Raw genomic sequence first — 16,030 nt, 5'->3', positions numbered from 1 at the left:
CGTCACCTCTCGGGGGAGGATGAAAGAGAATGCAATGACCCGGCAACTTTCGTCCCCCGTTTGACGAGCAGAGATTGTAATTACTGTTGATGAACCTGCTTTCCCGGCGAGGAACGAGCGCCCGCAAATCAGGGGTTGCGGAGGAAGTACCGATGACCTGGATAGGATGTAAACCAAATTCTCGAGCACGTATACATGTTAATTCCAACGCTACGTGATAAATTACTGAGCTATCTTAATAAGTGTCTAGTGAGCCGCCGACATAAGATACTTATTTTCAAAAGAGAGAGATTATTTGAATTTTTATATTAATATCCATCCTGACGTAAAAACCTAGTATTAGAGACACATCTTGATAGATGACTCGAATTATGCAAATATGAATTCAATCTTTAAGGAAAAGTCGTTTTTTTAACGAGAAAATTCAACCGAAATTTGAGGAACGAGATGGTAAAATGACTGGACTGGAATTCGAGTTAATTTATATTCCCCTAATTTTACAAAATGACATGCAATAACACTTGACGATTTCCTCTCTCTCTCTCTCTCTCTCTCTCTCTCTCTCTCCTCTTCCCCTCTCTCCCTTCCCCTTTGCTGGATCGTTAGAGACCTTCGTTTTATTTATGCAGTTCGCGAGATTATACATAATCGACGTGGTCTAGAATTTCTTCGCTGGTGCAGTCACGCCTCGCTTTGTCCGCCGACAGCTATGCAAACCTTTGCTCAATTAATTAACAGTAATTGCAATTTAGTCGACGAACGTGGAAACAGGAACAGAAACTGGGAAGTTACCCGCCAGTACGTATACATGTAGCATTCGCTCGCGCAGCCTGATATTATTCGAGTACAGAAGCATACATCCGGAAGGGCAGGGGTGGGAAGGGGAGGGAGGCGCGCCCCCTGGGGAATTAGCGACTGCTATAACAAAATTAATCCTTTATATTCGCGCAAAAACAGACGAGTGTAACACGTCGTGGCGAAATACACACACTGATAAAAATCGTCCGATTGTACCAACAAGACGTGTATGATTGAAGGCATTTTGGTTAAATCAAACAAGAATTTCTAGTTATCATAATAAGACTCGATTTTTTATAACTAGAACGTTTAATAGATTTTATTATAAGGATTTGATTAGTATTTTCTGGTTGGATTAAAATCTATAAAATTTCTTGTTACATTAATTTCTTTGCTTGCCGCTCTTAACTTAACTCGTATTCAATATTTATCCATGAAATGTATATAAAGAATTAATATTAACGTTAAATTCAAAGTATATTTTTTTTCTCTTACGAGCAGGAGTGCCAGAAAGAGAACGCTAGCTCTCTGATTGTGTGCGTTTGAGCTGCATCCTCCTCTTGCATCACTGTTTATCAGTTTAATTTCTAACAAACTGAACTTAAAATAATTTATTCAATAAAATAATTTATTCAATAAAATAATTTATTCAATAAAATAATTTATTCAATAATCTTGATTGAATTTATGCAATAATCGTGTTGGAATTCAGAATATTTAAACAGACTTTTGTGAGATTAGATGGAAAAAATTTTAGACGACTTGGTGCTGATGAGTTTAGTATTATTAACCAGAAAATTTGGTAAATTTAACAGGAAGAAATTAATCGGATTCATCTGGTAATTCTTACAAGAATTCTAGTTCGTCCAACAGACATACTGATTGAATTTACCAGAATTCTAATTAATGCAACCAGATTTTTTCTCAGTGCACGTACCCTTCTGGTTAACTCGTGGACAAATTTGACAAATTTTTTGTAACCCCCTCGATTGCCGCATTAAAAATTCATCCTTCTCTACAGCAAGAGCGCGCATCCGAAGCGCTTTTTCGCGAGAAACGTAAGATGATACTCTCCCGATAATAATCGTAGACTAAATCTATGTAATCTTCGTAAAAAGGTCGCTCTCTAAATTACTTTAAATCGTTCCTAACAAGACCGCTCATTTTGCCGCGCGAAAGCTTTCGATCGAACTCCCTGAAACGCTTTTCAAAGTCCCCGGATGCGAGATTATTATTTTGCCATCGACGATTCTTCATCGAGAGTACGTCGGGTTTTAGTATCCATGAGAGCAACATTGTGCGGCAAGGAGCGGAGATCGGAGAGGGACAATTGCTTCCCTCTCATAAGCTGTGTCCCGCGTCTCCAATCCCGTTTTTATTATAACTCGATCGTCCGCATCTTCCGTAAACCACGGGCGCTTCCCAATATGAGCGACGTCGTTTCTCTCGACAAATGTGGGAGATTCCCATGACGACGGCGACCGGAATGAAATCTTTATGGCTTATCGAACCGGAGCGATATCCGGTCGTTGCGCTCCAAAGAAAGAGTTATCTTTGTAATCGCCAGTCACGATTTCCAATTTTTTCCGCGGCTCAAAATATTTTCCTAGAAAATGCGAATAAATAAAAATGTCCCCCAAAAAATTAATAAAAAAAAATAAAAATATATAAATGGATCGTTTCTGTGAGATTAAATTGACCAGCTTCTTTGAAAAATATTTCCAAAAATGAAAGGGGAAGATATTAAACTTGTTGCACCAACGTTACTTTCCAAACGAATAGTAAAGATGTGAAATAACAAATGTACAATCGTATTTCAGGGCTTTCCTTGGGCGGAGGACTGATTGTTCTGGCATCAGCCTTATCGGATGCGTCACTGGAACTGCCGGGAAAATACAGCTTGCCGTCTACGTCCGGCATGCAAATGGACGATAACGGTCTACCTCAGTACCACTACGGCTGGTGCCTTCAGCTCTCGGGATTAGCGCTGATGCTCGCGGAAGTGGCGGCCGTTTTAACCATGTCCGGTTACATGGCGCGCTTTTCCACGGTCGAGGAGATGGTGAAGTTGTCGATTAAAATTTCCGTTGATTATCTCGGGCGATTTTAGCTATGAATCTACTTGAAAAACGCTGCAAACTACTATTGCGTTGAACAAGTGGATTCTTAGCTTTATCACCGCGTATCTCGCAATCGCGTTTCAAAATATTCATGCCTTTTGTTTTTATTTTTTCTTGTAGGTGAGAGTCATGGTCCCGGGTGCTGAGAGGAAGTTGAGGGAGCAGAGAGGCCTCAGCTCGGAATATCTCGTGCGGGCGCATCAAAAATCGCCAGGACCGCCGCAGACACGACCCTTTGGTCAGCCAGCCAAAAGTGGGTGAATTTATTCAATTAGAGAGGGTGTCCCGCATATATCGTAATAATATAATAAATCGTAACTGATCACAAAAGATTGAAAAATCACGTGATAATAAATAATATTAATAAATATCAGAGAATATCAGGAAATATCAGAGATATCCAAGACCTTGATTTTGATTTTGAAAAAAAAAAGAGGCAAAAGAAATGAAATTCAAAATTTTTGCGGGACACCCTGTACAATAGTAATAATATGCTACAATTTCTGGAACAAAAATAAGTCTGCGCTTGTGTGTCCTAGCGCCTCAAAAAATAGCGGAAGAGGGAACGTCGTTGCTCTGCAAGTCGGCGCCCGATATCTGTGCAGGTTCGAATCCGCAGGCCATCAGCTACGTCGATAAGGCAGACCTGTCCCACGTTTTGCCGGCCTATCCAGATAACAAGAGCATCGATCCGCGTTACACCTTCGACAAGACCGAGGGGAACGTCGTGGATTCTCGACTGAGCGGCTTCACGGACAAGGAAGGCTTTATCGACTCTCGGATCCTGTCCGACTCCAGGCAGAACATGATCGCCTTCACGGATAACAAGGAGTCGGGCCAGGAACAGCGATACACTACCGACTTCTCCGCGAGAACCACCGAGACTCAGGAGATCGTAGATTCAAGACTGAGCGGTTTCGCCGACAAGGAGGGTCTTCTCGATTCCAGACTGAGCGGCTACGTCGACAAGAACGAGTCCTTGCTGGACACCCCGTTCGGTTACGACACCAGATACAATAGTCTGGCTGGCCAGACCGTTCCGATCACTCTGAAGAATCAAAACACGTCCGTGTCGGCCATTCAGTCGCAGTACATATATCAAAATTTCGGGACGATACACTCGGGCATTCTCAAGGTATCGGAACCCGGTACCAGCTCCAGTTCCAATTCCAGCCAGCGCAGCATGACCCTGCAGAACCCGAAGCGCAAGTCGCAGATCGCTCAAAACACCTTCAGCACGATGGAATGCGAGAGGAAGAAGCGAGCATCCGGGTTGACCGGCAAGACGAGCTTTTACACCGGAAGTGCTGTATGACCACCACCCCCGCCTCCGACCCCGAAATAACTCCAAGAAGAGGAGACCCCACTGTAGCCGAAACTCGGCTCTGTTACTCGAGATGGGTTGGAGGACGCACAGATTGCGCGCACAAGGGAACTTGAAGAGGAAAGGGAGATTTTCTACCAGCGGAACGTAGCTCTACCAATCGCGCGCAAACAATGTGTATGAAACGAAAGAAACGTTCTTGTTTGCAGGCTTCAGCGAAGGAAGAGCGTAAACTTGAAAAGAAGCCAAAGAGATGATGTTTGGAGATACAATTGATTTCAAGGGCAAAATTTTTAAATGCAATTCGCGTGGAGTTTCAAACGTAACTTTCCGTCAATAACATTGTGTCAACAACGCACACCACGCGAGTCGAATGGGAGGAGTAAAGATACACGAAATCGAAATTGCTCTTATCATTTTATATATTCAAGGAATAAAATAATGTCTCCGTCACTCGCTGTTAAGACTTAACTTTAATCGCGTCTCAGCTGCATAACCAATCGAACAAAGCTGTGTAAGGTGCTCTCTTAAATGGAATCAGTGTATTCGTTGATTATGAAGTCGCATTGCATTATCATAAATTATTTTAGTTGTAGCGCTGCAAAAGGCGAAATCTCATTAAAAATATTAGTAGTAGATAATATGTAACTGTTTCATCGATGATACTTGAAAATGCGTGTTATATTATAAGAAAAATAATAATATATATTTAAAATTTATTATTCTATTAGAAGAAAAGGACAGGATATTTTGTTGAAGAAATATTTCAATTCGGCTAAGAATCTTCTTCATTTTTCATAATTTTATTACATCTTAAGAATGTAAACAAGTGTAAAATACATATAATTCCGAATTTGAATACTAGCCAATCTCACGATTAATAAAATATAAAATAACAAAGCGTTTTCACGAAAGATCAGTGAAATACTTACTGATCTTCGTTGAAATATCGTCACTATTTCGACCAGTGACATTTTCACTGATTCAGTTTAAGAGAGCGGGATATTAATATAGTCAATACGTTGTAATACATTCGGTGGTCGATATAATCAAGATACTCGTGAGAGGGATACTCGGGCGGATATTCGGTATATTTTTTTTTCTTTAATAATAACAAAAAAGAAGGTATATTGATCAATGCGAAATTGAGTAGGTTTCGATTTTCTCGGATTTCTTTCGGCGATTTCCAAGCACCTTGTATCTAACTAATCGAGGACATATCAGAGATAAACATGTTGGTTTCGTTGATAACGCTACTTGCTGGAGGGTCTCGTATTTTCAATTCGATCTTTGCCCGCGCTGTTTGCGTTTCCTTCTTTATATGTAAGATGATAACTCAACAGATAAAAGATGTTTTATGTGCGCCCGCATAATTACATGCATCAATATATTGTAACGTAGTTGAGTGTAATAAAATATTCCTTTTCTATAAAACAACATTCTCCCTTTCTCCTCCCTTATTGCGTTATTAATTATTCGTGCAAGATTAGAAATAAATGTCGAGGTGTTCAATACCTCGCAGTAATTATTAGCAACTCATTACGATGCATAAACCTGGCGAATATTATTTTATATCAGTAGAGGAATCTTAATTAAACTTATACCATTCGATTTTTTCAAAAATATATCGATTGTTATCGATAAAATATCGATTCTGTTGAAATGTCGGTAACGAACTGCGCAAAGAAAGGTTCATTCGGGAGTTATTTTGCGCTTTCACAGTCGGTACACGAGGGAAAGACTCGGCCGATGGTACTATAACTGGCTGAAAATGTTATCGCACCCTCTTACAGATGACGCCCCTAACGTAAATTTCCTCCCCTAAGGTCGACGAGAGATCTGTAGATCGCGCGAGTCGCATCGTGCTCGAATTAGCGGCCGTCGCATCTAATGTTTAATTAACGCCGCATAATTGGCCGGCCAATTAGCGCACGCCGTTTAATATTAATCTGCAATTTGAATTCATTTCAATGCGTTTAAAATTTATTGAATACATAATTAATGCGGCGTGTTGCGAATGCAGATGCGACGCGACGCGCGAAGCGGATCGTTCGTTTATCGCGATCTTCACGAGATCCTCGAACCCGAGGGCGAGGAAGCCCTTCGATCGAAATATCCCCGACGACGTCTCCTCCACGACTTTGCGCTCTTTCGCTTCATCGAACAATCGATGATTCGTTTTTCGAAAATATTCGCGCGCGCGCGCGCGCGCAATTTATTTGAAACGACAACAAAAATTACGAAACAATGTTGTTGCTCGCAAGAAAGGGGTACTTTGCATACGCGACGTGAAATTTTCAATGGAAACGAATTAAGCCGCAATGGAAAAGTTGATTCCCTCATTTTCCCGGGGATGCTCCTCTCCCGGCGAATTCAGTGGAATCGGGTGGAAAAGGGAAACGGAATCTCGCGCTCATCTCTGTCATTTTACCTGAGTTACCCGCCGCCGAACCCGGCATCGCCCCCACTCTGAAATATCCCGCCGACCCCTTCCTGCAATCTCGCACCCTCGAAACGAGCCTCCGCCTTCCCCTCGGCCGCTCTAGCCGTCTCGCTCTAATCCAATTAAAAACGTCGGACGATCGCGCGAAACAGCGGCGCATCGACCACGAGAATTTTAATTGATGTTACAGGTACGAGAGAGGGTAGCTACCCCCGGGAAAGGGATCGTTATTGCATGCTCGCGAGAGAGAGAGAGAGAGAGAGAGAGAGAGAAAGAGAGAGAGAGAGAGAGAACGAGAGATGTGTGCCAAGATTTTGTTCCATTATAACATTACACATTCATCATTATAATTTATTTCGTTTTATTTATGTCTCATTTTATATAACGATGACACAAAATATGACGATGAAATAAAATAAAATTTTCCAGGTCCCGATGCGTCCTTGGATATTCGTGGAAAAATACGTCGAGCGAAATGGCACATTAATAAAGAAATTTCCGTCGAAAGAAACACGTCTCTTTCTCTCTCTCTCTCTCTCTCGGTCATCTCTTAAGAGATTTAATTTTTCTTCGGAACTTTTCTCCTCCATTTTCTGCGATGTGGAAATTCGCAATCATTTTTCTGTATCCAATAAACAGAAATAGACCTCGTTCTTGTCAAAAATGTGATACAGGAAAAATATAATAATGCGTATAATTATCGGCATTTTGCTTCGCGAAACAATATTACGTGTTAAAAGTCTAGAGAAAATTCGTGACTTTTCCCGATATCGATGGACGAGATAAGCAAAGTCCTCCTCGCATTCGACAATCAGAGTAGTTTCAAGTTTTCCCGTGTGAAAGTCAGACGAGGGTGAGATATCCGCGAGGGTGAATAACCCCCGAGGATAAAGATGGACTTCGAAAGATGGACTTGGAAAAAAAATCGAGCTTCGTTCCTCAAATGGAGACGTTTTCACGCCGTTCTTTCGACCGTCTCCCCTCGCGGACCTTATTTTTTTTTCCACACCCTCGTCTCCCGACTTGACCCGTAACATCGTCGCTGTCCCGTCCGGCTTTGGGAGTTTATCACGATCGTGAAAGCTCGACTCGTAAGCTCTTCCGGGAAAAGTTTAACTCCCGTTTTTCGAAAAGAATCCCGGCGCTTCCACCGAAATCGAACAATCGTCCAAATCGCGTCGAAATTTGCATTCCGTTTCATCAGCTCCGTCCAAGGTAGGACAGGAAATTGCAGCAAGGATAAATTTTGCAATGAATAAAAGGAAAAACTGCGTATGTGGAGAGAGCGAGAGGGAAAATGGCGGCCAGACAGCCCGCAGGCGGCAGCTAGAATCCGGCGGCTCGCTGCCAAATGAAATTATCCCTCGGAAGCAGCGCTGATCTCGAGGGTTAATTTCGCGACGGAGTCATCCCGTATCTCGCCATCCCCTGTCCGTTGTATCGGGATATCGCTAGGACGCCTCCAGGCTGATCATAATTTAATACGTAATACGCTTCTCCCATTCCTTGATAAGAATTCGCATCTCGCGCTTCGACTCAAAAATGCTCGCAGATAGCAAGAGCACTAACAATCACATGGAATGTTTCTAGCGATATAATTTACCCCGAAAATGACAATTCGATAGTGATACTAATTATATTGAAAATAATGGAGCGGAAGAAGTTTATAATCAAATGTAACGATCAGCTGATTCTATCATCCAGTCTCTTTTTCATCCGTCTTTTGTTACCTTGGTTAATAACTCGTGATGAATGTATACCTCGTCTCTTCCACTTTGTTTCGTGTTCTCCGCGGAAAAGGATCCCCCGGGTATCCGTGATATCTTTATTCTTTCTTCCCGCTTCAATCCCGTCAGAAATTAAAACGATAAATCCAGGCGCAGCCGCTGGCTGAAATATACGACGTCGGCGTCGCTGGATGAAATACGTCGGGTGTCGGGAGACCGATGACAAAATTCAATGGTAGGGATTCTTATTTTTTTGACAGACGCAACTTTTCGACTTGAATTAGAGGGAATATTTTCAATATTTTCAGACAAAAAAATTCAAGAAACAATAATTGATTCAAGGAAAGAATACTAAGTAAGTAAAAAAAAATTCTAAAATTTATAATTAATCAAATAAGAGAATAAAATAAGAGAATCGAAAAATATTGCAAAATTCAAGGATACAGAAAGCAAAGAATCTAAACTATCTCGGTTTCAAAAATTAGTAGAAATAGAAAACTTGAAAATTCCTAGAAATAAAAGTTGAAAAATCTAATCGAATTTAATCAAGACACTATAAAAAAGTAAGAGTAGATGCGATTTCAAAGTTACATGATCAAAAAACGTAATATAAATCATTAGAACCTTATATATGTGGACTTTGGAGCTGAAAAAAGTTGTAAAATTTATAATTAATCAAATAAGAGAATAAAATAAGAGAATCGAAAAATATTGCAGAATTCAAGGATACAGAAAGCAAAGAATCTAAACTATCTCGGTTTCAAAAATTAGTAGAAATAGAAAATTTGAAAATTCCTAGAAGTGAAAGTTGAAAAATCTCATCGAACTTAATCAAGACACTATAAAAAAAATAAGAAAAGATAGACGCGATTTCAAAGTTACATGATCAAAAACTATGTATCATTAGAACCTTACATACGTGAACTCTGAAAAAAACGTGTGTCCTTTAATCAAATCATCATTGTGCGATTCAAATTCCCTCTACTGGAGTCTAATTAATTTCACTAGAGTGCCTCTAAAAAAAAAAAAACTTCTCATTCCGTCCTTAATCCCCCGATTTGCTTTCACCGCTTCAACTTTCCTCGGCGACGCGAGACGTCCGTCTCTCATTCACCTCCCGGCGAGATCGGAGCCATCGCGTTCCGCGATTGGCACTTTAATCTGTATTCAATGACCGACGCGCGGAGCGCAAACTTTTTACGGGGGATTTGGCGCGGCGCGGAAACGATCGCTCGTATCGGCCGTTTGCGGCCGCGGAAACGCGCGTTCCGGTTCGTGCGCGCGGAACAAGAGGTTCGAGAGGCCGGCGTTCGCCATCCGACGTTGCCATGACGACGGGGCCGTCTAAATCCGCGAGGCACCCTTCGCACCCCCGCGCGAGGGGGAGGCTGCGAGAGAGAGAGAGAGAGGTAAAGGGCCGGCGGGGAGGGAGGAACTGAGGGGTGACAATGGGGACGCTAAGTCTGGAGATTTGCAGGGAGCACGCCGGTTGGTCGGTTCATTGTTTCAACGCCGGGTTTCCGCCGGTAAACGTATCGCCGTAACCGCCACCGTCGCGGAAAAAAAACTGGCGAAACTTACACCAGGAGACGAACGACCGGCGAACGACGGCGAATATAAATCGCGACACGGTCGCCGATAACCGCTCGTCCTCCGAGAGAGAGAGAGAGGGGGGGAGATGAGCGCCCTTAAGTTATTTCGGGGGAGGAAATCGTGAGGTGTAATAATATTCCGCGGGGGAGGGAAAGGAGGAACTCCTGAAAAATTTGACGAAAAATTTAAACTTCAAATGATTCCTCGACGTCTGTTTAAAAAGGTAATATCCGAAATAATCGTACACCTGGCAGAAATACTCGACGCGCGTTCGGTTATTCAAGTGGTACTTGAAAAATATAAAATTCTCGGATATTAATAATATCGATGCTTAGAGACATGAAGCAGGTAGAGGGAGACGCGGCGACGGTCTGCCTGGCACTTCCGGTACACCTTTCCACGGGCTAATTGCCCGGCAATGAGTTTAATTATCGCCGGCGATTAACCACCGCGGCAAACTCGCCGCGATATTTTTTCGTCGCTACGAGTGTCTCTTTCAAGAGCCGTCCCTTCAGGTTCGGTCGAGACGAGCCGGATAAAAGAATGAGCGAACAACAAGAGGTAGAGAAAGAGGAAGAAGAAGAAGAAGAAGAAGAAGAAGCAGAAGAAGAGGAGAAGCGGGGGAAGAAGGGGGAGGAGCGGGAACGAGATGAAGAAGGGGAAGAAGGAGCGCGGCAGCTGTTGGCCAAATTAAGTGATCATCTCGTCATCATCAGTGAAGCCGCCGCGAGGGGGGAACGAGCCGCGTTGCTGCCACGTTGCTGCCACGTTGCTGCCGAGGCAATAGGCTTCGCGAGCCCCGTGAAATTAGCATCGGCGAGGCCCAAGGGGTAAAGGGGGACCGCGAGCGTGTCCGCGCCGCTGATTGGAGAACCGCCGCGTCGAGTGGGTTACGGTAAGGGCACAAAGGGGGAAGATGGGTATGAGGGCCCCGATGGGTGCGGAGAAAAGGGAGGGGGACCGGGCCCCGGATGGATTTAATAAGCGCAAACGATAATCGTCGTATTTACGAGCAAAGCCAGAAGTCCGCGCGGCTCGAAATTAAATTATTGTCACAATAAAGATCACGCCCAAGAGTCACTTTGTACGACGCGTTCGAATTGTATTCAAGTCGGTAATAATATTATTTATTTTTTTTTTATCGGAAACTTGTAAAACACACGTTATCCCGCAGAGAGAAAGTTTCTGGGCGTAGGGAAATTTTCGAAATGTCGAATTTTGATAATTATTTTTACCTCGCAACTCCTCGAATAATGAGGAGAAATATTTGACGGCTTTTTTTTTTAAATTAACAGAGGAAGAGAGAGTGTAGTTTATCGCTTATTCTGAAATTGAATTCCTCGAGAGCGCCGAACTAACGTTGACACAAAAACGGAGTAACGGTTCGCTTTTGTCCGACTCGCCCAATATTTAATTATTTTTCCCGGCGATATAGTCACTCGGGAATTATATAACGCGCACGGATAGAGAGAGCCGGGGATTCTCTAAGACCGGGCTAAAAAGGTAGCTGGTTATTCGAGCGCGGATGCGGCTTCATTATGGAGAATCCATTCTCGAGTCGAGGTCCTCAAAGCGAGGCCGAATTTCCGGAGCCAAAAAATTCCACGAGTGCCGCATCTTCTTAATCCGAAGACGATTATTTATGAACATAAGAGGCACCCTAACCGTCGCCTAAATAAGGCGCGGGTCGCCGCATACCTGTACGTGTCCGTTATTAAATTATTATACGAGCGCAAGATTTACCGAGCCTTTCGTCATCGGGGACCACCGGGTCCCCGAGTGATTTCTTCACACTTTGTTGGATCCCGCTGAAATTAGAACAAGACATCTTCGGCATTTTACAATTCACATACAGAGACATTATCGTTCATCGCGTAAAAAAAGTATTTACCTAAAATAATTCTTCTTTTATATTAAATGCTTCAACTTAATAAAAGCTCTTTAAAAATTGCACGCTCCCCTTTTAAAAAAAATCACCAAGTATTCCGAAGGTGCAAGAAAAATTTTAATTATTTTTCTACGAATGAGGGAATATTTTCCCGCAAATTCGATTCCCTTATCCTTTAATTACGCCCGCCACGCAAATGATGACTATCAGCGGGCTTATCCGAAATGTACCGCGTGGAAAGCGGATCCGCCAAAGAGGATCCATGCGACACAGATCAAGATCGGCGTACCGTAATCCCGCTCTCTCTCGACAGCTCTCCAAATCCCCATAAAGTTCATAAATTTATCGCGCGGCGCGTCTGTCCTCTTCGCGTTCCTCCTTCCCTCCAAACCTCTCTCTCCCTCTCCCTTTCTCCTTCTCTCTCTCTCGCCTTTTCTCCACGCATATAACTCAAAAATTTAAATTATGTATTCTATTAGATGCGAGCGGTGCCGCGCGCAGGCGGAGAAAGGGAGATGCAGAGCGAGATGAGCGAGGAGTGTGAACGAAGAAGGGCCCCCTCTCACTCTTTCTCTCTCCTTCTCGTCGGAGAGGGTACAAAAGGAAGGGTCCAGTAGGTGCGCCGCGGACGCGGGGCGAAAGGTCCGGAAAAGAAATGAGAAAGAGTGTAATAAATTGGCGGTGAGATTATTCTCGACGTGCATTAAGACGTCAAGCCGCGCGACGGACGACCTGAAAAGTATTGCCCGACACTTTTCGCTCCCTCTCTCCGTCGCACACACGTACGCATACGCACGCACACACGTACACACACGTACAGGTCGTTCCCTCTTCCGACTCGCCCTCCCCTCGTTTCTAGCGGCGCAATGGACGGGTCGCTTGCAGGGCCCGTCCAGCTCCGGAGCATCTACGGCCCTGCCAACACGAAGAGCCACTAATCAAGCCAAGGTGCGAACGTGCCCCGCTCGAATTCGCTCTCAACAGGTCTCGTCGCGTGATTTTTCGATACCCGATTGATTCCCCTCGCCCCCCCTCCCTTCCTTTCTTTCTTCAATTCTCATAATTTATCATCCGTCATGTCATCTTGAACAATCTTGAGTATTTCTTATGGAGACAATTTTAAATACATGCAATTATTAAGAGACACCCTTGTCTTTAATTGTAAACTTATCAATAAAAGGGTTTTGTTATTATATGGAGTTACTTTTTAATTAGAATAGTGTAGAGACCCTCTAATAAGAGACTGGCCATCAGGAGGCCACTTTTGATTGCTCATATTCAAATTTTAATAATCCTATTTTGAATATAAATGATATTTATTAATAATAAATATTGTAATTATTTATAATATATTTATATATATTATAAATAAATAATCAATATTATATATATAGATAATATATAAGAAATATTATAAATTACAATAATAAATTTTATTTAAATTAAAATATTAATATTACGAATAATAATAATTAGAATGATAAATTTTATTTTATTTAAATGTTAAATGTGAAAAATTATTTTGACATATATTATTTAGAAAAAATTTGTTAAATTAATTTTATATGTTACTAAACCTCACAAAGATATGACAGATCTGAAAATCTAGAGTCTCTGCATAGATCCTATCTATATTACATCCTTCTCTCTCGCAGAATATTGCATAAATGTAGAACATATTTTCAATATGCGCTCACTCTATTTGATGGCCAGTCTCTTATTAGAGGGTCTCTAGAATAGTGTTTTTATTATTACAACGTGAAATGGAATATTTTTCAATAATGAACGGGATAATGAATAGAGTTATAAAGTAGTTAGGAGATAATAAATGCTTATCTCGTTGGGAACAGCAATATAACGTCGGGAGGAATAAATTTTTCGATAAGAAGCCGCGGCTATTTAATCCGAGCGAATCAGTTTCGCCGGGCCTATTAAAAGAACGCGGGAACGACGGGTCCTTAATCTCGCCGGGCGATCTCTGTGGGGGTGAAGTTAACGTCGGTGGTTGCGTCGGAGGGTGTTAACGAGTCACGATCATCTCGGCCGAGAGGGGGGTGGGGGGGCGGCCTTTGTGCGGTCGTCCGCGCGCGGTTCCAGGTGTTGCTCACGTAATGTATTACTTAAGACTCCTCGGGAAGAGCTGACCACGGGAGGTCCGTGGGGTCTAATTCACCCAGTCGCGTCATCCGATATCGAGCCATCATCGATTCGAGGCGCGAGAGAAAACAAAGAGAAAAAGAAGAGGCCAGTTTGTTGGCCGGTTTCGTTTCTATAGAGCCGATTGGGGCTAATCAACGTCGATCGATATTACTCCAGCAATTACACCTCGGCTTTCAAAGGTGTCGTCGAACAATCGCTCCCCCCTTCTCCAAACTATCGACGTACTTTAAATTAAAAAGCACAAGAGAAGTAACAATTATCCCAACGTCGATCGTTAGAATTCACCGAAGGAACTTGAAGGAAACATCCACGCTCTCTCCGAGAGGGTGCAAATATGCGAAAGCAATTCTTTGCTACTATAACATCCGGGAATTTACGCGACACCCGATATTAAACCGTACCTCGCTCGCGCTACTTTCATCACATTTCCCCGCCGATGGTTTGATCATTCGCGATCGGGAATCTCGCGGAGCCGACCCAAATTCGCGAGTCCCCGACTCTTGGAAACGATCGCGGCGTTTCCCATGTGACGGCCGCCGGAGGGTGTTATTTAAAAGGTTTGCGTTGCCGTGACGTGACTCGGAGTCTCGAAGAAACGAGCCGAACTCGAGGAATTTAGTGACCGGTCCCTGGTCCGACAACCAATCATCCCGACGAGGGCGGAGGGGGGCGGCGGGGCGAGGGGGGGACGACGACAGGGGCCGGGGAACGTAATCTTACGTATCAATTAGCCCCACGGTCCGACCGGCCTTACCCCCCGCGGGCCTTTGACCGCGCGCCGCGCCGAGGTGTGAGAACCGAGACACGGGGCGCGCATTCGTTTTACAACGTCTTCATCGCTCCGATATCCTCGCTCGCCGAGGGGTAGAGGGGAGGGCAGGGAGGAATCGTGCACCTGGAGGAGAGACGCGCCCACGCTGGAAAGCGGATGAGTCACTGACGCGACCTCAACCCTGCGGTTCCTAGCTCTTGATAAGCGTCCGGATCCTGGAATCTCGATTAATGTCCCGCGAAGGAGAATGATTAATTTAATTTTGAGAATTAAAAAAATTGACGATCAGGCTCTCCGGTTATCAGTTCGATAAATTCGATAACGATATAAATTTGCGGATAACGGTACGTTGTCGAGAGGAAACGCGCGTGATTAGCGCTAATAAATCGTCTTATTGCAGTTACGTAGGATCTATCGATCACGGGTAGGATCTATCGGGTAACGAGGGAAATCCGTGACATAAAACAATCGACGTTAAATTGCCTCACGTGACAGGTACATAACTGTTTAGTGGTGGCCGACTCCCATTCGACTTATGGAAAAACCTGTTATTCCAGCCGCCAAGAGGGTCCCTAGCCAAACGATATTCGCTGGACTCTGGCTAGACCTACCTGGGCGAAATCGATAAGAAGACGAGATTCAAGAGAGAAACTCGCGAATCTACGTATCTCGAAGGATCTTGGGATTCTCCAATCTGTCTAAGAAAGATTTTTCTCGTCTTCAAATTATTCATCGCGTGTGCAATCGAAAAGATAAGCACTCGCGATTAGCATGAATCTTCCTGCTGAGACGCGGATTAAAAACTGGACTTGTCTTTATCAATTTACCGGGTATTCATTTAACGTCGTGAATTTATGCAGCTACAACACGCTCCAATTTCACGAGTCTCCTTTATTATGCATTCGCAGTCGCCAATCACAACATGTTACTATTATCCGCTAATTATATAACTACATCGTCGCCCAAGTACACATAATTATAATTGGCTTCGCTATTTCAGATACGCAAAGTTATCTCCGTCATTTAAACTTGACGCGTGTTTCAATTCGCTGGACAAACACCAGGGGTGGAAAAGGAGGAGATCGATCGTGTTCAGCTTTGAGTACCTTAAACGTTGTGCTTTTTTTCGAATGATTATCAGGCGGTAGCTCATCGATCGAAGATGATAACACTTCGATAAACCTTGCGTCGTGGAATCACCGGCC

The 16,030-nt window shown here is 43.3% G+C and overlaps 2 protein-coding genes across 6 annotated transcripts in view; one reads left to right on the top strand and one right to left on the bottom strand.

Moving 5' to 3' along the window:
• LOC105255671 overlaps positions 1 to 4,940 on the top strand; it is a 100,979-nt gene extending 96,039 nt beyond the window's left edge. For all 3 annotated transcript variants that reach the window (XM_025410863.1, XM_011265096.3, XM_011265097.3), the window contains 3 exons: positions 2,619 to 2,860; positions 3,039 to 3,171; positions 3,458 to 4,940. In XM_025410863.1, coding sequence (XP_025266648.1) covers positions 2,619 to 2,860; positions 3,039 to 3,171; positions 3,458 to 4,233 — 1,151 coding nt within the window. In that variant the 3' untranslated portion in view covers positions 4,234 to 4,940. The remainder of the gene's footprint in view (positions 1 to 2,618; positions 2,861 to 3,038; positions 3,172 to 3,457) is intronic.
• LOC105255672 (homeobox protein unc-4) overlaps positions 1 to 16,030 on the bottom strand; it is a 112,269-nt gene that overhangs the window by 46,461 nt on the left and 49,778 nt on the right. The window lies entirely within an intron of this gene.

Source organism: Camponotus floridanus, unplaced genomic scaffold, assembly GCF_003227725.1.
Source record: "Camponotus floridanus strain SB8 unplaced genomic scaffold, Cflo_v7.5 scaffold35, whole genome shotgun sequence".
NCBI lineage: Eukaryota > Metazoa > Arthropoda > Insecta > Hymenoptera > Formicidae > Camponotus > Camponotus floridanus.
The sequence above is the reverse complement of the archived record's forward strand: the minus strand, read 5'-3'. Positions and strand labels throughout refer to the sequence as shown.